The sequence below is a fragment of the Columba livia genome, chromosome 2 (genome assembly GCF_036013475.1).
Source record: "Columba livia isolate bColLiv1 breed racing homer chromosome 2, bColLiv1.pat.W.v2, whole genome shotgun sequence".
Classification (NCBI taxonomy): Eukaryota; Metazoa; Chordata; class Aves; order Columbiformes; family Columbidae; genus Columba; species Columba livia.
Window position 1 is genome coordinate 18,556,285 of NC_088603.1, and position 26,118 is coordinate 18,582,402.

At 39.0% G+C, this 26,118-nt stretch overlaps 1 protein-coding gene across 7 annotated transcripts in view; it reads right to left on the minus strand.

The window, feature by feature from the left end:
* Positions 1-26,118, minus strand: part of MYO3A (myosin IIIA) — a 122,200-nt gene that overhangs the window by 2,648 nt on the left and 93,434 nt on the right. For all 7 annotated transcript variants that reach the window (XM_065050709.1, XM_065050711.1, XM_065050714.1 and 4 more), the window contains 10 exons: positions 25,098-25,303; positions 22,932-23,043; positions 21,272-21,434; positions 20,526-20,612; positions 17,412-17,535; positions 15,518-16,490; positions 14,672-14,810; positions 4,715-4,824; positions 2,176-2,216; positions 621-791 (listed from right to left, as the gene is read on the minus strand). In XM_065050709.1, the coding sequence (XP_064906781.1) occupies positions 621-791; positions 2,176-2,216; positions 4,715-4,824; positions 14,672-14,810; positions 15,518-16,490; positions 17,412-17,535; positions 20,526-20,612; positions 21,272-21,434; positions 22,932-23,043; positions 25,098-25,303 (2,126 nt within the window). The remainder of the gene's footprint in view (positions 1-620; positions 792-2,175; positions 2,217-4,714; positions 4,825-14,671; positions 14,811-15,517; positions 16,491-17,411; positions 17,536-20,525; positions 20,613-21,271; positions 21,435-22,931; positions 23,044-25,097; positions 25,304-26,118) is intronic.

Here is a 26,118-nt window from a genome sequence, read left to right on the forward strand (position 1 = left end):
TAAATATGTATTTGCACGTGCCATGTGTGCAGGTGCATTGGCAAGAGTGAGAACCTGAATTCCTCAGCCCAGCAGATGTCACGCTCTCTGAAGTGTGTGTGAAGAGAGGAGGCTGAGCAAGCCCGCCCTTGTAGTGCTTTCCTCCTCCTGCCCACCCTGGTGGGGTCCACCACATGCGATAGACACGTGTGACACAGGACAACACAAGGAGGCAGCCAAGCTGGTGTCCTGTCTGCAGAAAGCGGGCAGCAAGTTGAGCACACATCCACTCGGCTTAAAGCCCAACTGAGGCAGAAATAGAAGTTTTAGGTTCTGCTTTAGTTTAATTGACTTTAGATCAGAGATTTACAGTAGATGTCCACCCATCTCATCTGGCACTTGGGAAGCCAAAAACTAGCAGGTAGCCTGAACACCAGTCATATAGCAAGCACTTTCCCTGCTGCATAAAGATGGGGAATTTTCAGCTATACATTTTACAAGATAATTTGACAAGATTCCATGAATAAAACAATAGATTTATGTCTAATTTGTTTATGTCTATCTTTCTTTTTATGAATCTTTTGAATATCTCAACAAGTATATACAACATTTTTCCCCTATTATTATTTTTTATGAATTACCGCTCAGTAGCTCTTAAAACTGAAGTCCTGCGCTCAGTATCTCTTAAAATGGAAGTCCGGCGCTCAGCTGGGTGTCTCTTCCTTTTTATGGTACAACCGCTGTCCTTTGAGGTGGAATCAGTAGAAGAAATTTCTTGGTAGTAGATATCTAAATCTAGCACTTTGCTCAAGCTGTCAATAAATAAGTACACTAAGTTAACAGTTTCACTTTTCAATATTATATTCAACATTCAAAAATAAGGCAACAAATAAAATTATTAATTGTGTCTATGTGTTGAGGATCTAAGAAAATATATATTTATATATAAGCACAAGAAATCAGTCTCTGAAGCGTGACTCCTGTATGATGCAGATATTGAAAATTTCGAAATGCTAAATACTTTTAGATGTTCATAAAGTAGATATATATGACTGAAATCATTTGGGTTTGCCATTATACTCATGGAGAGTAATTTTCATGGTATAATTCACCTGACCTATTTTAGATATCTCTTTGAAGAGGAGATGAATAATTTTCCTAAAGATTACTATTTTTTTTTTTTTCTGAGTAGAAGAAGAGAGTCTAAAACAACTAGTTCAGATATTGGTGTCAATAATGCAGATGTCTGTTATTTTGTCAGATGAATGCTATCCAGGGTATCGTGTGTACAGAAAAAAAACAATCCCAACATCCAGTTTAGAATGGCTAGAGAAAAAAGAATATCCTAAAAGCAACAAAAAAAAAAAAGGTTCAGAATTAATTCTGACATTGGTAGAAAGCAGAAATAACTAACTGATTCCAGTTGTGATGTTCTCCTAATACCGAGTCAGCACATGAAAGAAGATGCAGCCATGAAACTGGTTAATTAGATCTAAAATGACTGAAACCTAACTGAGGCCAAATAAGAAAAAACACTGGGGAGCTGCCCAAAAGCTCAAGTACAGAAACACAAATAAAAGAAAGCTATGATGTATGTTAGGAGGTGTGAATGAGGTCTACAGCACACATAAGGATCCAAGATACAGAAAGGCAGAATTTATCTATTGCTTCCTTTATTTCTGCAGAGATCCATCAACATAGCTTAGGTATATTGTCAAGAAAAGACTTTCGGTTGAAATTTCAATAGCTATTCTTAACTGTTATCAATAATTCCTTTTTTTTTTTTTTTTTAAATTTAATGATCTATTTCTAAACAATCATCTGTTTTTTTAGGAAAGAATTTTAGCAGGCTTTGTATTTTTGCTAATAAAAAAGGACTGGTTGCTCATTTGCTTTGACTGCAATTTTAAGCACCTTCAATTATTTTCTGTGTCAGAACTAGCTTTGATGTGGACCTTATCTTAACTTATTATTGTGCTTGTGTTGCCATGGTAAAGGGCCATGCTGTAGGAAAACTGAATGACTGAATTCTATAATGGATTTTTGTCACTGAAAATTGCATATTTTAACTTTGTATACAAGGTCCTTCCTGTGAATCATCAAATTACCAGGCTATTTTAATGCTTTATTCTCCTGGTCAAGAACAGCTAAAAACTATTTCTAGACTACTAATAGTGAAATAATGAAAAAAATTACCTTTCTTTTCTTGGTCTCCGTTTTTCATCTTGTATTGATTTCTAAGAAAATACAAAGTAATTAAAAATACTAAAAGGAAAGCTTATGCAAAGATACAATTTATCGATATGTTAGGTAGGAGAGTGTTGTATATTTTTTGTTAAAAAGAAAATACAGATAATCTAATCTGCTGAGCAAATGCCTCAGAAAAATCTCTTTTCAGGATCCTTGCGATTAAGAATGAGATTAGCATTGTTACTCTCAAATTTCAGTTGCTATACCGTGAAAAAAAGCTAAAGTAATCATGATCAGAACAAAATGGAGATCTAAAACTTTCAAATATCTATAGTTGTTTTAATGAAGTGGATAACACTATCTCACTGAGGCAAATGTACTGCGATGCCATGAGAATTTCCATGAATGCAGGCAATACAGCGGGAGCAGGTATAATCTTCTCATTAATGTCAATGCAGTCTTGTCACAGGTTTTAGTAGACCAAAATGGACATTTAAAAAGCAATATACTAGGTGGCAAAAGCACCTTTAGGATATAAAACATCCAGAAATGCAGAAGGGGGAGATGTAAAGGAAATATGAATAATTTCTTATCTCTGTCCCTGCAGCCAAAACAATGCTATGCTGCAGCATCTAAAGCATCACACTTCAAAAGCAGTATTTTTAAGTGCAGATGGTCTTAATTTTGATACTTTGTTTTTCTTGCAAACTGACAAAAACTTACTAGAATTAGAGAATTGTACCACTGCAAAGCCACTGAGAACCAGAAATCCTGATGGGCTGACACTTGTGCAGGTAAATGCACAAGACACGTAATTTTAAAATGATAGGCTGATCTAAAGAAATAACCCCCAAAATAAACTTTTAGTGCCTTGTATGAGCAATGGACTATTGTCAGACTTTGTTTGTATTTGTGCACCACTTGAGCCCATTTGATATGTAAGGAGATGAGTCAGAAGGCAAGGTGTCTAATTAATATCTGTAACATGTGAGAGAAATAATCTGTTTTTGCAGAAGACAGAGGAAATATTTTAAAAAATGCTTTTTTTTTTTTTTTTTTTTTTTTTCTGGGCTTGATAATCATCTGCAAACACCTGCAGGTCACAGAGATTTTTAATAAGATAGAAAATTCATGATAGTTAGAAAAGCTGACTGCCCTCAAGTTAGAGCTCAATGGCTTGGCCAAGGTCTGAGAATATACAAACTAGGTCTCATTTCTAGGCTTCAGTGTATAGATATTTATACTGAACCCTTCCCTTACCAGTGTTAGGAAGACAGGCTTCTCTTTTTCACGGCTTCATGAAAAACACAACTAATTGAGGTTAATATTGATTAATACCTTGAAAAACTGCTGCTAAAAATTTGTTTAAAAATTCCCTGGCATTACTGCAGTTTTTGTTTGCACTGATGTGACGGCTGTTTTCTGACATTGAGCTGGTCATGTAACAAATAAGCTTTCAGAAAATATTATGTTCCTGACAGTATAGTCTCAGTTTTCTAAATGCGAATTTACTTCAGAATTACACTTCACTTTCGAAATTTCCTAACACAGAATTCAGTGTCATGCCTTTCATTTCAGTCCTTTATGTCACCAGTCTTGCTTTCACAAAACGACTCTTATTCTTACATGCCAATTTATTTTTAAGAATGTCATTTATTTTCAGAATACCATGGTTCCAAAGCAGTGTTATTTCAAAGCCACCATAACAAAACATAGCTGTATTTGTCTTTTTTGGTATGCCAGACACAGCTCTCCCTGAAGGCCCTGGTGACACCTTCTGTTGAAAGGAGAAGCAATTGCTACGGTTAGTTTATTAGCTGGGCTCTCACCGGCTGTTAAAATAGGTCACAAAGATACAGCCACCTCGAGCAAATGAGTTTAATTGCTTTTCTGTTGGAACTGCTTTCTGAGCTGCTTTTACGTTTTCCCTCTGCTTTCTTACCTTTTTTTTCTTTTAAGGGCACTGACGTCAAGAGTGGAAAGCAGCCCTTGGTATCTGAACTTGGACCACAGGCTATATATAGAGACACTCAAATCCATTAGTCTGCTAGGCTGTTGGTATTTGCCAGTTCCTTCATAATCACAATCTGACACATTTGTAAAGGAAGTTACAGTATGCATACTAATACAGCCTATTTTAATATTTGCTCTCTCTGCAAGATCAAGCACTAATTTAGACACTCAAAATAGCTCTCCGAATGAACCTGTTTCTCTCTCGTGACTTACAAGGAACTACAGAGACCGGGCACTTAATGTGAGTATGGAAAGTGCAAATGCTGCTTATGCATATAAAGAATCTGTGTATGTTTAGGTACAAAACTAAAAATTGGCCTGACCCAGGGCGCAAATCAACCTTAATAATATAAATTGAACCTTAATAATATCAAATCCAGTTCAAAGTGTGAAGTCTGTGGCCTGCCTCCTTTCCGGAGGACAAAGGTCTTATGTTGCGGTAGAAATGAATACAGGGAATCGGGCAATAAGAAAGACAGTTTAGGTGGGAATTATCTGACGGTCTTAGCCAACAAAAGCTTGCTAAACTCACATGTATTAGAGTGTAGTAGGTGGAGTCTTCAGGATTATTTAATGTCTTAGGCTTCCGTGGCCTCCTTGGGGGTCTCTGCTTTGGGTGAGAGTCTTCTACTTTGGCCGCAACTGTAAAAAAGCAGAAGATAGCAAAGCTTTTTTCTTCACAGAATGGGAGGCTTCAATAAAAACAGGAGAGAATTTCACAAAAGAAAGCAAAAAATTCCATGAAGCCAGTTTGACTGCTTGCAGTGACCCGAGAAAGCAAGCTGGGCACTTCCATGACCAGACTGGAAAGGGGAGTGGGTTTAACTGTTTGAGGCCTGACTGCCACGTGGACACGTGCCGCATAATGAATGTCAGCCCAGCAGCCTGCCGGGCACAGGTTTCTCCTTCTGAAAAGGGTTGATTCTCCACATTCCAAAAAGGGCTCTGAAAGGTAATGGCTACTGGAAGGTTACCATCTCCTAACAGGGACCTGGGTGGTGGGGGTGATATCTTTTCAGACTCAAGTCAATCACTAAGGTGCCGAATGATGAAATTACCATTAGACCTCTGATTCAGTGGTTAGCCCTCTACATTATCAAGGTGTAGACTTTCTGCAGGGTCTCCTGCTGAGGCTGTTCTGTTTCAAGCCAAATCACGTACCACCGGGCAATACGGTGTGACCACATCCATCGCATCCAATGTATTTTGGTTTAGAGTATTCAACTTCCATTTCTATAAAAACTTTCTGCAAATGTGCAAAAAATGTCTCATTCTAATGCAAACAAAACCAAGATTTTAACACAAAATGGAACTGCTGTCCCCTGGCAGTCTCCAAACTCAGAGTTAGACAGTGACATGGGGGTTATACTGGCTGGCACATAGCGAACTACATGAATGTGTTGGATATTTGCTTGTTAAAAATCTATATGCAATTCTCACTGTTCTAAGACATAGGGCTACTAAGGGTTCATGGGCTGATAGGTTCTGAGACCACAGAACTGACCCTGGGGGGCTGAGGAAACACAAATGAATAGCCTGGTGAGCATGATCACCTTACATTCAGCTCCAGCTATAGGAGAAGTTAATAGGGGGCTACGTGAATTCCTTTCTGATGCAGCAGGTGGGTGTTGCAGGGCAGCAGAACACCTGCAATAGAGATGGGTCATAGGAACACATGTAGGGCAATGAGTGAACACACAGCACAAGGTCTAGGCACAGTGAACCATGTGTCCAGGTATATTGCATAATATGGTGAGGTTTTAGATTGTTCCTGTCCCATCACAGAAGTATTCAGAGAACAGTCCACGGGAGAAAAAACACCTCCTTTCTCATAAATGAATATAGTATGAAGGTGGAATGAGGGTCTGCTCTCAATGAATTGCTGAGGTGTGTTTTGCCGATCTAATTCTCTTTCACATGAAGTGAACTCCATAACCCCGATATGCTAACTACATGTGATTGAGTCTTAGAAGGAAGAATGTATTTGGTCTCTAATGACCATCAGAAACCATTTTACATGACAAAAATAAAAACTCTCCCATGTACATCAGGTATCTTTTTAATTAAGGAGGTGGTGCAATCATTTAAAATGAGAAACGATCAGTAATACATCAGTGTTGACTCCTGCAAAATTAGCTGTGCAAGTTTTTTGTTATGTGTGATAAATAAAGGCTTGTAAAGGTCACGGATATACAGAGGAGGCAGGATTAATAATGTTAATTTAAATTGTAGCTGGATAATGATTACATTTGTTGTTTTAGTTCCTTATCTGAAATGCAGACTGCTTCTCATGTAATGAATGAACAAATATCTTTTAACATTTTGCACTTAAGAGAACAATGGTGTTTTTCTAAGCCAGGGTACAGATAATTCATGTTAAACAATGACATTTAGATGCAATAAATTCATTTCAGTAACCTGCATTAAATATAAATCACATTATTTGATTTGAATAGGTATAGCAGGCTTGACTGTGCTCTTATGTGGGCTGTTGAATTTCAAGTGGGCCACCTGGAGTTATCCAAGTTTCCATTTGTGACAGAGGCATATCTTCCTTATTTTATTTTTAAACACAACAGGAGCCTAAGATGGAAACAATGCCTAAAAAAAAACAACCCTTAAAATTCAGTATAGTTGAATAGAAACACTTAACCCTGTGTCTGTAGGACATTTTCAAAAATGGTATAAAAAATCTTGACTGCATGAAAATCTGGAAAAAGAAAATGAAACCAAATTAGCAACTTTTGGAAAATCCCAAGAAAAATGCTCTCGTACCTAAAAAGAATTATCGTTCCCTAAGAATTCATCACTATATTTGCTTTTACATTATTTAATTCATCACTGTCAAACACACAAAGCATTATCGTATTCTAGATTACAATTTTTCCAGCTGAAGTTACTTGTATACTTCTTGCATACGTGCTCTGCATAGAAGACTCCTCTTACATTCAAAACCCATCATTTCGACAATGATAAGGGTTTCAGTAAAAATAGCTTTTCATATCAGCTTCTGTGTTGTACATATGTATGAGCTATGCAAAAGAACTGAGGGGACAGAAATACCATGTTGGGGCAGCCAGACTTCTAAGCTTGCACTTCCATAGTTCCTTTATAAAATTGCAGAGGGCTGGAAATGCAATTCTCAGTGTTGTCTCCAAATCACACAGTAAGTAAAAAATAGTTTGATGGATTTAGCTTTCTTTGTTTCACCAGAAAGTGAACCTGTGATTTTCTTCTACACTTAGATTTTTGTGTTCATTGCTACTGAAATAAAGCTGATGTGGTAGTTGCTTGTATTGGATAACTCACTGTGCAAAGTAAAATTTACTTTTTCATTAGTTGCTGGTAATTCCAGAACTCGTTTACTTAGTGGAATTAAAGGTGGAAAGCAAATTAGATACCCAAGCCCGATAAATGGTGAGTTTGATGTGCTTGTTTTCCAGATGGCCTATACCTTTCTGCAGTAGGCAATGAAGCAGAAAGCAGGAGTAAAACCATTCACTTATTAATAGGCCAATTATGTTGCTTCTAGAGTCCATTACAAAGAAGAGCTTTCTATTGAAGCTCAATCTCTCCATAGTGAAATATCTTAGAGCCCATTTTTCCTTAGGACTTCAGGTATCTCTAGCAAGATCTGGCCACGTACTTTGTATGTAAAGGGAAAACCGAGGCTTTCTACCTAACGAACATTTATCTACGTCACAACATTGATACGAAAACCATTCATAACAGCAGCTGCCAAAGCACTTTGGAAATGTCAGGTGGGCACTACCATCCCAATCCTACTAGCAGGGTAAATGAGACACATAAAGCAAGACACACCGAGACTTGTTACGTCCCAGTTGGTCGGTACCACAGCTAGTGCACAGGACACATCCCAGTTAGCTGGTGGCACAGCTAAGGAGCAGGACCAAAGGCCTGTGCTGAGGCTCCTGGCTCTGCAGCCAGCCTGTGTCCTACGGTTGTATCTACCTGCACAGGTGCTGTCTGTGCTGTGACACATTCCTGTGCCTTAGAAGCAACACATAGGAGAAACTGGAAACAAAAACATTTGATGCTACACAAACATTCCTTTTTAAAGGCTTTACCAACAGGAAGATGAGTTGAACAAGTTGAAAGGGACAAAGATTTTCCTCAAACTGCCCAAGTGCATGCAGTCAGTACTCAATTAGTCAAAAGAAAGATGTTTTGCTTTTATTTTGAACCTTAACAGCAAATGTCAGCAATGCTGTAACCCATACTCAGGAAGTGACATCTCTCTGCTGCCCAAACCTGAAGCAGACTGTCAAAACATACATTTGGTCAAGTGATGATGGAAAGTCTAATAAAAGTTAAGGTCATTCTCCATGACAGTGAATGAATTACAGAGTCAGGGGTCAGCAAAGGAGTGTGCACGGTGTGGCTGCCAGGTAACATTAAAGAACGTCTAGCAAAACTATGGAAAATTCCTTATTCTTATCAGTATCTCAGCTAGCTTGTCTAACACCACTCCAAAGGTTCTTACATAACTTGCACACACAACCTTGGACTCTACGGCGTTCAATTACAATGTATTACTACTTTCACACTCAGTCTTCACTGAAAGCTCTAAATACATTTAAAAAATAAGAAAAGGGACAATGAAATATAGGACCAGCTCATTTAATATATATACATCCTGAATACCACCAGAAACTACAGAAACTGCGAAGAGCTGCATGTGCTTGAAACATTCAAGTGTGAGCAAGAAATGCTTGCATAAAGATGAGATGGTATCAACAGCCCTTTAAGTTGAACTGTGTCTACACATTCTGACATACGATAAGCTTGGAAGACAATAATCTGAGGAATCAACAATCACAGATGCTAATGTAAATTAACGTATGACTTACAACAGATCTTATACTGAAGACTGGAGAAATAGTGTGGTTACAGCTGTGATAAGCATCTAAGTGATGAAAGGTCTCTATTTACTAGGCCACCTGGCAAAACAGATAAAACTGTCTTCAGGTCATTTACGTGAAATGTTACGTGTTTGATTCAGTGCTGTTCCACATCTTGTGGGGATAGGAAGTATAAAGACCGGCTCAGAACAAAGCAGGAAGAAAAATAGAGGGAGAGCAGTGATTTTGTAGGGTTTTGTAGTGGGGCTTGGAAGTAACAGAAAAAGGCAAATATAGTAACTGGAATTCCAGGATTTGACAATAAGAAGTGAACAGCTACTACTGCTTACAACATTTATCTGCATACCTTTTTACTGTCCTAATAGTCCTAATAGTATTTTACGGTATTTTACACCATTTTACTGTCCTAATAGTATTAGGATTTAGTCACTCAAGTTTGCGATTTGCACATAGAAAAGCACTGCTCTCTAACATTCTGGTCAGAAATTTTTAGTTATTTATTCATGGCATGTTTACCACAGCCAGATTTGAAAATTACAGTTGATGGGTGCAAATACTTAGCAGTCTGGAGAAAACAGAGGCATTATTCTGGCACAGACCTAGAATTAGGAACTGCAAGAGACCAAGAACTTCCCAACTTCACCCAGCAGGAGCTGGGAGAGCTGGATCTCTTGTGCCTACGTCCTGTGAGACTCACTGCGGGAAGCAGTTTCAGTCTCTAGCTGACACTAAAACTCTCATTGTGAAGCATCTGGTGACCTAGGATTATTGCTATTTAGGAGAGGATGTTTAAGGAAAATGGCTGTACTCCACTTTTGTGACCTCCCAAATCTTATGCTCTGCATGGATCTGACCAGTTCCCCACACAGATCTTCTGTGGCCTGGTGTCCACTCCAGTAGCTGACAACGACTGAACAGCAGAAGCACTTGACTACCCTGCTTTTCTCCAGTCCCACCTTGGTGGTTCCTGGCTGGCCGCTCACTTGTGAAGAAAGACCAGCCTGTGAACACCGCTCTGCTCGCCCAGGGCTCCCTTCTTGCAAAGGCTGCCCACAAACCCCACACAAACAGTGCTGCGGCAGCCTACAGCAGGAGGAATCCTGGATGAAAACCCTGCCCATATCACAGCTTTGTGTTGCTGAAAAAGTCCCCTGCTGCACTGGAGTTCCTTGCACCATGTACATTTATTTCTAAATATAGAAAATTCTCTTCCTGAGATTTTTGTACTTGAACTGTCATTTAATACTTACAAGGATGAGCGCCATGATTCATCTGGAGAAAAAAAGAAAAAACTTGCTACCATAATGATCAAATTCTCCTCACTTCAGGCTTTGACCTCAAAAAACTTGACAGTGGCTATTTGTGCATCTCTTATGACACCACTGTAATCCAAAGCTCACTAGCAGTCCAAAGTTGCAGTCCTGAGATGCAGCCATTATGTTTAGTTGAATGCATTTAGCAAGCAAATATAACCTGCTCAGAAATTTGAACCACAGGGAGTGTTGTTTATTCCAGGAAACTTGTGCAGCTTGCTTTATGCATTTTTATAAATACAAATAAATTCACTTAAGAACAACTTAACCTTGTGGATTTAAGATTATTTTAATTTTATTTTTTTTTGCTCATATGTTCTTTAAACTGCAGGCTTTGTATTTTTATTAAAATGAACAGTCTTGAAAATCTGAACATCTGTCATAGTACAGCATCCAGCTGCCCCACAGTTCCTCCTCTTCTGCGGGTAGCAATGTAATAAAATATTTCATCAGAGGAGCCAGTAAATTCTCAAACTGAACAATGGCCATCTACCCACTGATGAAGGCAGATGAGTATTCCTATCTGCCATACAGATATAAAACACGATTCACATGTTATGGCTGTAAAACGACATATAAAACTAGTGAAGCTAAGGAAGAAGTGTAAATAAATGTAAATGACCAAAGTACTTACAAATAGGTGAATACTACATGATTTAAAGAACAGCTAAAGCTAAACAGCCATTGCCTTTGTAAAGGTAGGACAGCAAAGGTAGCCCTAGAGGGAAACCTGCAGTAAAATAATATTCTTCTGTAAATATGTGTGTATAAATTATACTGTAACACATAATGTTGGCAAGAAGGTAGGAAGGCTCCTCCCCGTTTAATAGACAGTGGATCACTCACCATGTCTACTCGCTTCACTTCAGCATGATAGTCTGCAGTGAGTCACTTCAAGTGTTTTTTTTATGTAGTTATCTTCCTATATAGCATATAGGAAGAAAGTATGATATTCAGAATGCTGATAACTCCTGTGCTGTAGACAGCCCAACCTAAATGAACTGAACACAGGCCTGTTTTTACTTAAATATTGTCCACATCTAGTTAGGTCAGGTTTTCTATAATAAACTTCTACTTAAGACAACACAGCTTTGTGATTGGGCTCTGTAATGCTTAGGCTCCAACCAGCTTACAGGCAAGCTGGGGAATTACCACAGTGTTTTCCTTCAGTACCCTGTGCATTGATCAGAGCTGGAAAGGAAACAGTTTTCCTGTTGTACGAATTACATTCAAATGTAGAAAAAGAAAGTTCATGTTCCACACCAAGAAAGGTCTTCCAGTGGACTGGTTAGCAGTTAGAAATCTGGCTGGGGGGATGTGAGAAAACAGGGCCTGGGTCCCTGCTGCCATCACTCCATATCCCCAGTGAGCAGCTGAGCCTGGTGCCGACTGTCACACTGTGCTGCAGTGAGTGAAACTTCATGTCATGGCCAGGAGGGTTGGCAGAACATGGTATCTGGCTGGACCCAGCCGGCCTTTTTTCTTACTTTTTCAAAGTTCAATGCCTGGCAAAAGTGACCTTCATCACATTTATCATGAGTAGCCACACAAGTTGTCTGAGGTGTTTGGGCAAACAACAGAAACCAGGAAACACAAACTATGGCTGCCCAGCTCAAAGCAGTGGGGCCAGAGGAGCCAGACCCAGCTCCAAGTGTGATACTGTCTGGTGTATCAAGCGAGAGTTTGCTACAGGAAGACTGGGAACATGAGTTCTAACAAGAACTGAATGAGGACTGGTTTTGGGGTGGTCTGACTTACTGGAGCAAAGCATTGAAGTGATTGACTGGCTGGGCAGCAGTGACCAGGCTGGAAGGGCCAGTTTAGTTTGAGATAGAGGGGCCCAGCTCATGCTTTATGATATTTAAGGGCAGGTATAAGCAGGTCGGACAACTTTAGTTGGCCTGTGCTTTAGTGGCAATTTCTCTGTAGTGAGTTCAGTTATAGCTTCTTAGTCAAATAGCACCCATTACTCCATTTTAAATGCAGTCACCTTTGAAAAGAGTAGCTCCTCTTGAGCTCTGTATCCACCTTGTCTACATGCCACCTTGCACCAATTTAATAAAAAACAAAGCGTGTGTCCATCATATTTATTTAAAAAAAAAAAATTGCAAAAATTCTGCATGAGGCATGTGCTGCTGACATTGTTTGCAAAAGGCAGTCAAGACAGCAAACGTTCAATTTTTGCATCCATAAGATAAAAAGCTGGGGACTTGTAAGGCATCAGAATTTCTATAAAGGTTTTGCCTGGTGCACAGAAGAGCTAAGTGTCGTTGTGTCGCATATGCAGACATTTGTCGGGAGAAAACATAAAGAAAATAAATCCTCCTTTTGTTAAGGCTACACAACATTAGCTTGTAAAAAAAAAATCTTATTTCCTTCTATTTATTAAAATGAGGCAAAAGACCTGATCTCTTATGCAACTCAACAACTGTTTCAGTGTTGTCATAAAAAGCATTTTGACTCTGTTCGAAGAAATGTATGACATTTTTCATGTCAGTGTTCAAAGGGATACAATGCAGCACTTTCACACACTTCACCATTGGCAAAACACTGTATTATAAGATGACAGAGGTTTAAAGCAGTGTGACAATTTCAGAGATAAAGGGAAGTGAAGTGTCTGACTGGTCAACACTTTAAGCAGGCTTGCATGCACAGATGACGAACTCTGGCATCCTTTTGCTTCCTGTAGAGCTACTTAAATTTATAGCAATGTGAAGGGTAGACTGCTAAATTTTGCACATGGCATGAACATAATGATATATTTTCACCTGGTTCACTTGTGTAAGTTGTGAGATCTTTAACTGATAAATCAGGGATTTGTGTATTCTCTTTCCCTCTATATATCTCTCTTCTCTAGCTTCTGTAGGAAAATATGTAAGAACAAAGAGTTATTTTCCAAAACGTGAATTCCTCATGTTTATCTTGTCAAAAATCAGCAATATTTAATAGAGAACTCAGTACAAACCTGTTAATGACAAATATGAGCCCTGTTCTGTCTCTAATGAAAGATAGTGGCACTTATTTTTCCATTTCACATCTGTCTTCTCTTAAAGTCTTTGGTTTTGGAAACAGGTTGAACTATATGGATTATGTACTACCAGCCAGTTTGCACTTAGAGGTTTAGATTTTGTAAACACCAGGCCCTCATTTTAGCATCTTGCCCATTTGAGAGAACTGCAAAGTGGGGGTGAAGTACTTTTAGGGTCTCTTCAATGTAACAGTGGGAACAGAAAGAAGTTTCAGCATACATGACAATTGAATCCACAATGTTATAATGAAAATAGTACAATTAGCTCTGGGCAGCAAGGAACAGTCCTGGATATGGCCCCAGATGAGCAGGGAGGAGCAGAGATCTTCCCCACAGGCAGTGCGGTGGCACAGGCTGGCACAAGTCCCCCTGCAGAAATGGAAACCAGCCCCCGTCATCTGCCACATTTGCCCTCAAATTCCTCCACATCTGTGGCCCAAGACACAGGCTGAGGAAGTCTCTTGTTACATCTATTCCAACTGAAGAGACACGAGCAGCTCAGTCAGCTGTTGTGGATTTCCCCATGGGCACAGGCCTTAGTGATCTGCCTGCTCTGAATCCCATGTCTTCCACCTTGATTCTCCCAGTACTCCTCCCCACTGCCGCCTAACCTGCCCCAAGTGTTAACTGCCCCCATTAACTGGAATATAAATAACTTTAGAGTGTATTTTCAGAGGTAATGATGTCCTCTTAAGTGTCTGAGTTAAACGGATGCCAATTATTAATGAAACTTTACTTGCAATTTTAAGAACATGCCCACCAACATGGTTACAAGTTTTGACAGCCTCAGTTGCATTTGGGGATAGTTAAAACTTTACTCAGCATAAATGTGACAAACTTTGGTAAACTGTTTGACACAGTACCTAAAAAGAATATTTTGTTTTTGAAACATAGTCCCATATCTTACCAATAGCACACACAGATGAGTAACACAAGTAAAAAAGAGCCAATGAGGAATATTTACCGAACAAAAGTATTTCTAGAGATGCTATGTCTACCTCTCACAATGCGTCATTCACCAATCTAAATCAATACTGAAACAAAATATCAAGAAAAATGGTGAATATGTAAACCACAATCAAGTTTGGCTACTTCTCTGGAAACTATGTTCCAGACGTATACTGACACAGTACCAAACCAAACAGCTTGAGTTATACAAGAAGCCAGAGCTAGCTCATTTAGCCTTTAAAATCATGACTAGGAGCTGCTTCTTGACAGACCCGTTTACAAATTAAAAGTCTGCTAACAGTAAGGTTCAGCATTACCTGGCTGACAAATATGAGAAGGAAGTCGACCATTAGCTTGCTTATCTTTGGACAGCATCACGGGTCTCAACTGATGTGACAATATCATTTCATTCAATTTTTGTTGCAATGCTAGGTAGTCTTCAGATAATTTCGATATCTGAAAAACATAACACAGGATTTTACATTATTATGTAAGTGCATATGCTCCAAGGCAATCAAAGGTAAAACAGTGAGAATGAATTTAAAAGGTATTGCTCCACCTACTGCATTTAGGCTCCTACCGCAATTATCTCCCCACAACTCTTAAAAAAAAAAAAAAAAAAAAGAAAAAAGAAGAGAAGAAAGACATGTAGGAAACTCCACACTGCAGCCCAGTCCTGCAGGTACTTTATCTTGGGTCACACATGTGAGCAGATGATGCCTTGCTGATGCAAAATAGCTTCTATAGCTGTAGGCAAACTTCTCTGCACATGTGTGAGTCTCTGACATTGACACACCAGCTTCTATTTGCGTTTACAGAGACATTTCACAAGTTAACTGATTTAATACCATGCCTGGTAAACACACATTTCGACAAAGGCAAAACTGCTGCATTTAACCTAAACCAGGTTAAAACTAGCTTTTTTTTTTTTTTGCCAGTGCTCTAACTTTGCCTTTCCCTCCTTCCTGGAAAGGGTATTTTCTCTTGCAGCTCAAAATATGCATTTTTATAGAACACTTATTACAAAATCTCAGTCTCAGTTTAGAGAATGAAATTTTGCCACTGAAGCCAGTAAAATAACTTTGCCATTCTGTCATTGCTCAGAGTATACTGAGATTGCCCAGAGTATTATGCTCAACATATGTAGCTTATAAGCTTCTTACCTGCCGTGAAAAGGCTGCCAAATCACAAGCCTCTTTCTCTGAGTCACCCTTCAGCGTCTTAGAGTTTTCAGCCTCCGTATTGGTGCTTTTCCCGTCTTTTGTTGGTTTGGGATCATTATTTTGAATGTGTACTGCTTCTGTTGGCTCCTTTATAGTTTTCTCTTGAGTTTTGCAAGGTAGTTTCCCTTCTTTTCTGAGTTGTCCCCTTCTTCTGTAACACCGGTAACTGCTCTGAATAACCACTGCTGCCTTCTCTTTGTCTTCTGAACCTTGTTTTTCTGCCTCAACTTGCTTCCGTGAGCCTCTTAGTGACTGTCTTCTTATAATTCCTTTACGTCCTGTAGGCACCACTGCTTCATGTTTCAGATGGTTTCTTTCCACATCTCTGTCAGTCCTGGGCTGGACCACAGCAGATTCTTGGTTTTGTCCATTTGCACTGAGTGTGTCTTGATTATCTTGCTCTTGCTGGGAACAAGTTTCAGCTGTGATTTTGACACAAGATTTCCTAGACAGCTCTTCCGAAGAGGCTTGTTCTTCACCTTCACCAACACGTTCTACTGAAGGGTTCTGCTTCACAGAAGCTCCCTCTCCTTTGGTAAATGTTTCCTGTTGCTCCTGTATGTTCCTTGTGTCAGTGTACCCAGAGCACTCACTCTCAGTAACAGCATCAGCTTCATCTTGAGTCTCCTCGTTTGCTGCCTCTTCCCGTGTATCATTTTGAGCTGGCTGCAGTTGTGCTTCAAGGAACTCCACAGCAGATAATTCTTCCTCTGCTATGTTTTTGTGCTCCTCCTTCATTTTTTTACGGACTCTGTAGCCTCTGTAATGGCTCTGAACGATGACAGCTGCTTCTTCTTCTGTTTTAGTAAGGGCACTCTTCACTCCAGCTGGACTTTCCTCTTCAAGCTCTTCATCCTTTTCCTTTTCACTAATTGATGCTGCATTTTCAGTTTGTTCCTTTCTAAGTGATTGCCTGAATGGAAGAGAGTTTTGGGCAAAAATTATAGCTGAAGGAGATGAAAGAGAATGACAACTTTACCTCTGGTGGTGTTTGTGTACTAAATGTCAACCTGATACATTGTAACACTGGAAAGACTTAGTGCATAGAGCTGGAATTGAAGTCAGCAAACCAATCTCTGTCTTTCTGATGATTATTATTTCTTAAAGCGAAAAGGGACATCCCCTGTTAAACTGTTCATGGAAAATTGCTAGGGGGACAATCTTGGCTGCATGAGGGCTGAAAAAACAGGAAATAATTAATTTAAATGTTAACAAAAACATAAGGCAGAAACTTCTGAGCACCTCAAATATGTATAAATACATACAATACTAAATGTGTTAATGAAAGAAATCTGCCCCAAGTCACACTAGAAATACAAAAAGAACGATCCTTGGTCTACGTCAAATTTAAAAGACCTTTTCCCTAAACTGTCTTTGTTACTATCAATGAAACTTAAGTGCCTGGTGAAACCTGCCACCCTTTTCCTTCCCTCTGAAAGACTCTGGACTCCTCCACAGCCTTTTGCACCCCTCTGGACTAGTGTCCATCTACTTAAATGCTATCATTGAAAAAATGATGGTGATGAGTGAAGTACTACTAGCTCCACCTCAGAGACTGGGACTACAACTACATTGTGATTGACCTCACCTAACTTTTAGCTGTTTGGTCTGAGCAAGACAATATTGTTGATCTTTCCCTATTCCCTGGGCTTAAAAGTATGAGAAAATTGTCTACTGGCGTTAAAAACCTCCACATAAATGTACATTACCTCTGCATACATATCTAGAATAATTCTAATTTGTTCAATCTTTATCTTGCATTGCCACTCTTCAGCAGTCTACTTACTGAAAACGGACACATTTGAATGACATAAGAGATTGAAAATAACACTACCTCCTCCTTTCGAAGATCTTCCTCTCCTGGTATCCCCTGTAGTGAGACTGAATTGTTATTGCTGCTTTGTTTCTTGTCTCAGCTAGTTCTTTTCTTTTCTTCCTGACTAAGTATCCTCTGGCAACTGATAAAAATTGTAATATAAAACAACCTTAGGCAACAAGCAATGTCTGTCCCACACATTTCAGAGAGTCAAATGATAATAGTGTTAAACACAGAACAATAGCAAAATATGGACCAGGGTGGTTATCATGATTACATTTAAGCTGAAATTATTCTGTCCCACAAAACCTTCTACATGAGGTTACAAACAAGCTCTTTCTTTGTATTTTATTGGACCAAACAAAATATAGGAAGAGGCAGAATGATGCAGAAGTGCAGTGCTATAGAAGTGCCTGTAGAACACAGTGCTTTCAGTTTCATGTACCTGCTTTGCCTGATTCAGGCAATTGATTTGACCCAGTCTCTCATTTCCCTGGGAAATGCCTGATTATCAGGCTACAGAGATTACCATGTTCTCTTCTGGCACAGGCTTGAAATTAGCTGAGCATTCACTAGATCAGAGAGAAACTGAAAATTTTATAGCTCAGCAGTTACAGAAGACTTAGCTCGTGATCCCTTTGCAAAGACTCATTGTTCAAAATAAAAAAGCTCAGCCTGGAAGATGTGCTAAGCTCCACAGTGACCAGGTACACTTTGGCTTGTGCCTTGTGGGAGGCACAAGTCCAAGTTTCTGGTCTGAATAAGGACTCAAACATGGCTATTCCCTGAGATGTGTAGGTGCTGACTAGTCACCAGGGGCTTGATGCAGTTGCTGGCATATGGGTATCTGGTGCCATCTGAAGTGCTCCAGGATAGCCAAGGCATCTATGTGGAGCTGGCAGGAAGAACAAGACAGACAGGACATTCTGGAGAGAGAAAGCTGGGTATCCCACATGACATAAAGCTAAAGGCCAGGCAAGATAAGCCAGGGCATCTCAAATGACACTAGATACCAATATGGGGGCAAATGAGCTGAGCATTTGGTGGTTTTGAATAAAATGAATCAAACTCTAGGTTCTGCTGACTATAAGAGGAGTTTAGACACCTAGGTCACTTTTAGACATTTACACTGAAGTGTCTTAATCAGAAACTGAATTGCATTCAGAATGTTGTCTCAAAATTCCTGAACTTGCAAATAATTCCCTAATGGGAACTGGCACAGTTTCCACAGTGCTCTGATTTGGACAAGTCTGCAATTCCAGGGATTCAGCACAAATCTGCCAGTCCCTTGCAAAGTAAAAAGAACATAGTATTTTGTCAAAATATTTCTGTTGAACTCTAATTCCAAATGCAGTACCAAGACTATGAAGACAGAGGATTCAGGTGATTTAAATACAACGAGGATCTGGTAGATAAGGGAGCTCTTACTCCAGCTCTGCTGAGAGTGTTCTGCATCGCAGGGAAAGGTCAAGCTCACTTAAGAATGGGAAGGGAGCATAAGCATTCTATTCAAACACATTAGTTTAACTTGGTGCTAGATTTTATTTGCTTTAGCATTCCATACTCATAATTTAGACCATCTTGGGCTCCACCAGATGTATTGGTTCAGTCTAAGAAGCACTGTATAAATGGGACGTAAGTTACATCTTGATAATTTGATATAGAGTAAAGGAGCCCAAATACTTATTAGAAGAGGCACAACTGTTTTTTATAATGCAGTCTGACAGGTCCTTAGAAAAGTGCAAATTGTAAAGCATTTGGAACAGTTCTAGAATTTCTTGGACTTCTGAGCCAATCCTCATTCTGTTTTCATAAAAAGCAATTCAACAGGAGTCATTGTGAAATAAGTAACATTGTCAATGGACATACCAATTAATGCTATGTCTGGTCTTTTTAGACTTATTCTAGTTCACTTTTGAAGCTTCTCGAGAACTTTGTTGTGAGACAGTAGCTGTCTTAACTTTGTTTTCAAACCGGAAGAGGAGTTTTGCTTTAGAGATAAATGTGGTGGAAGGGTGTGTGAACTGAGAGAGCTAAATAAAAACGGACTTCCATTTTTATTCTGGCTTCTCATGCACTGAAGAAAGTTGAAATGAAACTGCACACAAGACAGAGAAGGTGGACAAGAAGAAACATTGGGGAGATCAACAAGCAGAGAAAAGTGCTAAATTTATACTTTTGCATTTGCTAAATACCCCAATATAATTGACAACTTTCAGAGGTGTAATTATTTTTGGCCCATCACTGGATTTATTCTGCTTTTAGATTGTTTTCTACATCAATGAAGTTCTACCAACTTCAGTGAAGTGCTCTTCAGTACACAGTAACATTAACAGATGTATCTGACAATGAATAAAACCAGCACTGATGTCAGCAGATAGTCATGAAGATCTGAGGCAGCGTGAATCTAGGTAGCCTGGATAATGGCGGCACCAGCCTATATTTGGGGTTGCCACCTTTGTAATTACTGAAAAGTGCTATGTGAATTTGTGCCAGCTGTTTTCAGACCTGTGTCTCTCTAGCTGTGCTGCTGTTGATTTCGGAGCTGCCTTGACTACACCTGGCTTGGGGACATCTCTGGCAGGGATGGAGGAGACAGAGATAGAAGGAGGAAAAAGGGATATCACACAGTATACATCTGGAACCAAGGCAATTATTGCTGCAGAAGAGAGGGAATATTTTGCTAGGTTGGATTGAGCGATGGCAAAAGAGAATGCAAGACATGAGTGAAATCACAGGTGGGAGACTTCTCAAATGTAACTATTACTGATATGTTACAAAACCTATTCCTAACAGAACACCATGCTCACACATTATATGTAGACAGTCTCATATGGGGCTTCAACAATATCAGCTGTAATACTCAGACGTATCAGACTAGGAGTGAAAATCCTTCATATGGAGTTTAACTTCACATTTGTGGAAAGTGTCTCTAAGCCAGCTTGAGGTACAGGGAATGGAATACACTGACCTGTTTCAACCACTGTATACAGCCATACAATAGACAAATTGTACCTCAGAATGCATAAATGAGCACAGTCAATCAGTGTAGCTAGGTAGCAGCAAAGAGTCTGAATCAACATATTGTATAGAGATAGCACACTAAAAGCCACAAAAGCAAATAATTCTTACTTGCTTGAAGTCTAGTAATATATTCTTCCACTTTTTTATTATGTTTTGCATTTGTGTATTCTTTACGAGCAACAAAACCCCTGTAAGCTGAAAAGAGATGTCAAAAATTAAATAATCCATTAGGTACACAAAAGGCTGCAAGAACAAAAAAAGTTTGGAAGGAATTACAGACTTCCATTAAAATATTCATAAATATTTTCAGGCTTTATATAAAAAAAATTGCAAACAAGCACAAGCAGTAAATCTACATAAAAACTATGTTTTCTGGCAAGCAAAGTTATTATGAATGAAATGAATACAAACCACAAGAGAATCAGAATGTAAAATAAGATGATGTTTGAAATGTATTAAAAATTTAAGTTGATGTCTCCATCAACAGTGTAATTGGTCTTATTATCTAGGCTGGTTAATACATTTTATTTTCATTATTATAGTATATTATACAACCTTGTAAGAGCATGCCAGAATATTATTAATAATGGTATCATCTGTGCAATCACGTCCTTTCATTGTTAAAATCGCCTTTTAAATGTAACATTGATAAACGTAACTTCAGTAAAGAGATTGTCATAAACTAGCTAAAAGAATTTTTTTCTTCATAAGAACAGATATCACCAAGTATACGATATTTTGTCAAATGTAACAGCAGGAAAATAACAAAATCCACACCCAGCATGCACATCCATCTATCAACTGTACACACGCACTAGCTTTGAGCAAAATGTTTAATGTTTTAAAGCTATTACCTGATTGTATTTTAATAGCACTTTGTTCCCTTTGTTCCTTTATCTTTTTGTATCTCCTTGAACCCAGCCACCCTCTGACATAAGCTTGAATCAAAATAATCATGTCAACTGTCTCCTTCCGCATTAAATTGAGCTGCTCCACGTGATAGTATTTGAGGAATACCTTAAAAAGAGTAGGCAGACAAGCAAAATTTTTAGGTGCCCTCCCAGGTCCTGTATGCACTCAATCCACTTAATCAACAGGAGTTACAAATTGGTTTTAAATGACGAACAGATTCTTTAGCTGTAGTATCTAAAGGATCATTCTTGTTATAGATAGCATTTTGATTGTTTTGGGTATTAGTTTACCTTACTCTCTCCTTCAACATCTGCTGTCAGTCCCTGCTTATTCATGCTTTCATGGGAAGATGTGCAAAACTTCAGTCTGTAACTATAAACCTGTTTTCAAAACTATGAAGCTGACAGTTTTGCTAACTTCACAAGTCTGATGTATGTTACACAAACGTGACCCAAATCTGGAACCTTCAACCTCTCTGCTTTCCAATGAAGCCTCAGGCATTGTTTATTTACTAAATTGCTTTTATCAAGCATGGAGCTCATATAATCCCTGAAAAACTAGTCCAGCACAAGGGACACAAACACATTCCTGATGTATATTAGGATGAAATAAAATGTGTAGAAAGAGCTTGTGCAATTAAGACAATAATTATGCTTATTTTGCAGAATTCCCCTGATCTTTGATCACTCATTGGTACAGATACAGGTTAACCCTAATTTAAGTAAACGTAAGCTATAGATCTCACATCGCAGGATCAGCTTCCTTAGGCTGCATGTTGCCCATCAGCCTCACTAAGTCAGCAGAGGGAAATAAAGATTGAGGAGGGAGTAACTTCATGGCTTCTGTTCCATCCACCCAGGAAGATGTCTCAGAAGTTGCTCCTTCTCCACTGAGGTGACTTCAAATAGTTTAGGATCCATCTGCCTCTCTATCCATACCCTTCCCAGGCACTTCTGTTACATTACCAAATAGAGAGACTTGGAGCAGTAACTTGTGTGATGCTTTTCTCTGGCAGACCTGAGATCTGTCAGTCGGGGGTGGGTGGGTGGGTGGGTGGGTGTCCCTCTCTGGCACACTGCGAAGACTAGTGAGCCAGAATCAAAAGCAAGAGTATAGGAACAGTCATGTGTTTCTCTTATAACAAAGTCTTTCCCTCACTTCACAGATAGGGGATCATCCTGCTATCTCTTCCCCAGTGCTCAGCAGTCTCCCACAGGTGCCTCTGGCTGGAAAGCCCAAACTTTCTCCTCTCTCTTTGTGAGTCTGATTGCTCCAGGGAAGAAGTATAACTTCTTTTCCTTAAGAAAGCTTGCACTTAGCTCTCTAGGATCCTTACTACCACATTTTTTCAAAGAAAATGCAAGCAGTGTAATTGTCACATACTGCTTTGCAGTGTGGCCTTGCTAAAGGTGATCAGAATTTGAACACTTTACAGGGTCAGGATTTCAGCCAGGTATCAGGAAACAGTACCCAGCAAGGGGTGTTTTTTGTAAACCAAGAGAGAGCAAGAGCTACCCCATCCAAACGGGTGAGAAAGCAAATTGCTTAATAAGCTAGCAATGACATATTGCAATAATGTAGATATAGTTATGAAAAAATTACTTTAGTTTTTCCAAGAACCCAGTTGTCAAGGTGGGCTTTTTCCAAGATGGCAGCACAGGTTTCCGGGCTGACTGGAGGATCATCATTTGTTTTGTAACAGATGAGGTAATACCTAAAGACAAATACATGATTTTTTATTCCATTAATAGTGAGCAATAGATGCAAATACATTAAATCATTGATTTAATAATGAAACAGTCGCATGAAAGAAAACATAGCACTAAAAAAACCAAAACAGCATATGAAAGAAATTGCTGTGATTTATATGCAGTACTGAGAAATTCAATCTAAAGTGGCTGAGTGACATATTGTACACCCTGGAGGGTTATTTTATACTATATTAATATCAGAAGGCTTTTAAAAAGTGTGCAACCCAAGTAGAGCTGTGCAGCAGTTCCTTGCTGCTTTGGCTCTCGTAGCAAAATAAAAATATTTTAAAAGCTTTTCTGCCTAAATTAGCTTATTTCATATCTAGAAATGTCATGAAAACTTTGAATCTTATGTGCTAGACCATCTGCGTTTGAGATAGTTAACATGATGTGAGATGCATCTCAGCTCTTGCTACCTCCTTAGATTCAGCTTTGCAGATCCTTTTGGAACACATATGTGCCATTATGACATATCATATGTAAGCATTTAATCTGGCAAATTCATTACACAGAACTAATTCTGACTAAGAAAAGAGGTCAGGATGGTCATGCACAAGTATTACCTGTAACACACCAGCTCAGCTGCTGGGTAGGAAAGTTCCTGTGTGTTCTGGGACTTTCCAAAATGCTCCATTACAAAATACACCATACCTATTTTGTGCCCCCTTTTTTTTAAAAGAAAAGGAAAATTATATGAATTATGTGTGCTTCCTGACAGTACATCATTCTGCTTTTTTCTTGTTATTCAGCCTTCATACACAAAGCTTGGGTTGCACTGTCTTTAAATAGAGGCAACAATTTCCTCATGGAATAATAAACCAAGAAACAATGATGATTCCTGCATTATCATAAATTCCTACAGATTATTTTTATTTTTTTCTTTTTTACTGGACAATGACTTAGCTTATTTTTATTCTAACAAAATAATTTTGCCATTATCCGAGATCTACTTTTAACTCTCAACTATTAAAAAAATAGACAAGGAGATACACTGAATAAAGATCCTTTTTTGTTTGAAGGCTATATCCTCAGTTCCAGAGACCTGCACAGCCTCACTGCAATCAGGGGCACCCTCTCTGGAGAGCTATCCTGTTATGTTCACTGCTTTCCTCTCTATTACCCAAACAGTAACAGTTTTTATAAAAAGCAGTGACCAAAGCCACCCATACTGCACTCTTCCAAAACAGTAATAGTCTCAGGATTATTCTTTCCAGAAACAGTGCTATAAAAACATCACTTTGTCCTGCACTTTGTCCTTGTGCACCTGCAGCACTCTGCTGCTGGCTCTTTGCTTCTGCACTATTACTATCAAGTGCCTCTGTCTGAAGGGGTGTCAGTTGTTTCTTCCCAGTTTCGATCTCTATTCCATAAAGCTCAGTTCCAATTGAGGCAAATACTCAGGGTCTTTATTTGTAAGAGAAAAGTACAGATTAAGTGCTCAGGATTAATTTTTTTGGGGTGGAGGAAGAAGAGATAGTAAAAGCAATTTTAAAATCATAGTGACTTAATTATTCTTCTTAATAAGTGACTAATACATAGAAATTATATTTTAAACAAAATTCTGCACTTAATGAACTTCTCCGCCCTAGATTAGCAATACCAAATTATCATCCACCCTGCACAAGCAGATGCTGCACAGTGCTGAATGTCAGGAGCTAGAGAAGCTGTGGTTCTCCTTGTATGCTATTGCTCCAAATTCTGCGCTTTAATTTAAAGCATTAAATTTCTAAACCTCAACTCTTTGAAGAAAACTTGCAGATTATAAGCAAGGCAATTTTATCCAAATGCACAGGGAGACCAAAACAATCATCCTGAGATGCCTTATCTTCCCCCAACAACCCAAAACAGGTCACTAATCTTGTGCCTGAATTGCTCTCTGTCATCCAGTCTGTAATCTTTGTCACAGGAAATGTCTTGTATTTTTTCTTTAAAGATGATGCCAAAGATACTGCTGATGCTTAGCAAACACCAGGCAGCAATGATAGGAAAGAGAAAGGCTTCTTCACATCAATGTTACCGTTTTATGAAGTTAGCGAAGAGTATACGGTGTGAATAACCCTGTCTTCGAATTCTTGCTGTCTCCAGAATTCCTGTGTAACGCAGCTGAACCAACACTTTTTCTTTATCAAACTTGTTTGCCTGTCGGTCATTGTTTGGCTTAATGCACCTGACAAAATGAGGCTGGCCGACGACCATTTTGGATAACAAATCCATCAGAGAATACTGCAAGAAAATAACAAGATATCTGCCAGTAGGATGTTTATAAAACTTGTATATAGGTCCATGTGTATCTGAAATTTTATTTCATCCCATCAGAATCATGTCCAAACCCATTTAGATTTCAGTAAGATAGTACTTCAATGGTAGATGAAGTAAATGACCCAACAACAACTCTAGCTTTGATAAGATCTCTAAGTTACTAGTGTATACTACTTAAGAGAACCACTGATTTCATATGGATCTACCAAATTACACACAGAACATTCTCATGAGCTGCCATAATGTCTAAATACAACAGAAACTCTGCTTACACTTATTTGCTTCTCTTGGAGCCTTGTTAGGTAATCACAGCTCCCTTTTTCCTTTTGACACCTATTTGAAGATCCTAATTCAGCCAGAGAGTAAATAATCCTTCTAGGGATGGGAAGTGTAAGACCAGCATTGCCATCCCTTCATTAGACTGGAGGAAACTCAGGCCACCCCAGAAGAAGGGCTGCTTAAACTGCTCTGATCTAGCATGTCCTGTTCACTGTGTAGGCTGATGGTGATACTATAGCTACCCTGCCAAGAGGAAACTTCTGAGGAGGGCAAAACTAGAAGTACCCAAATCACAGTTCCAAAGTTGCACTTTACCCACCTCAGTAGGGTACCAGCCTAGTAGCGGGGATGCAGTTTGTAGCTCCCCATGCTAACTGAGGGGAATCTGTCTGTAAACAACCTTGACTGGTGTTTTGTAAAATTGCTTCATGGGAGGATCTTATTGAAACACAAGTTCCTCAAGATTCAACCTGACTCAACAGAAAGAGGCAGCCAGGAGG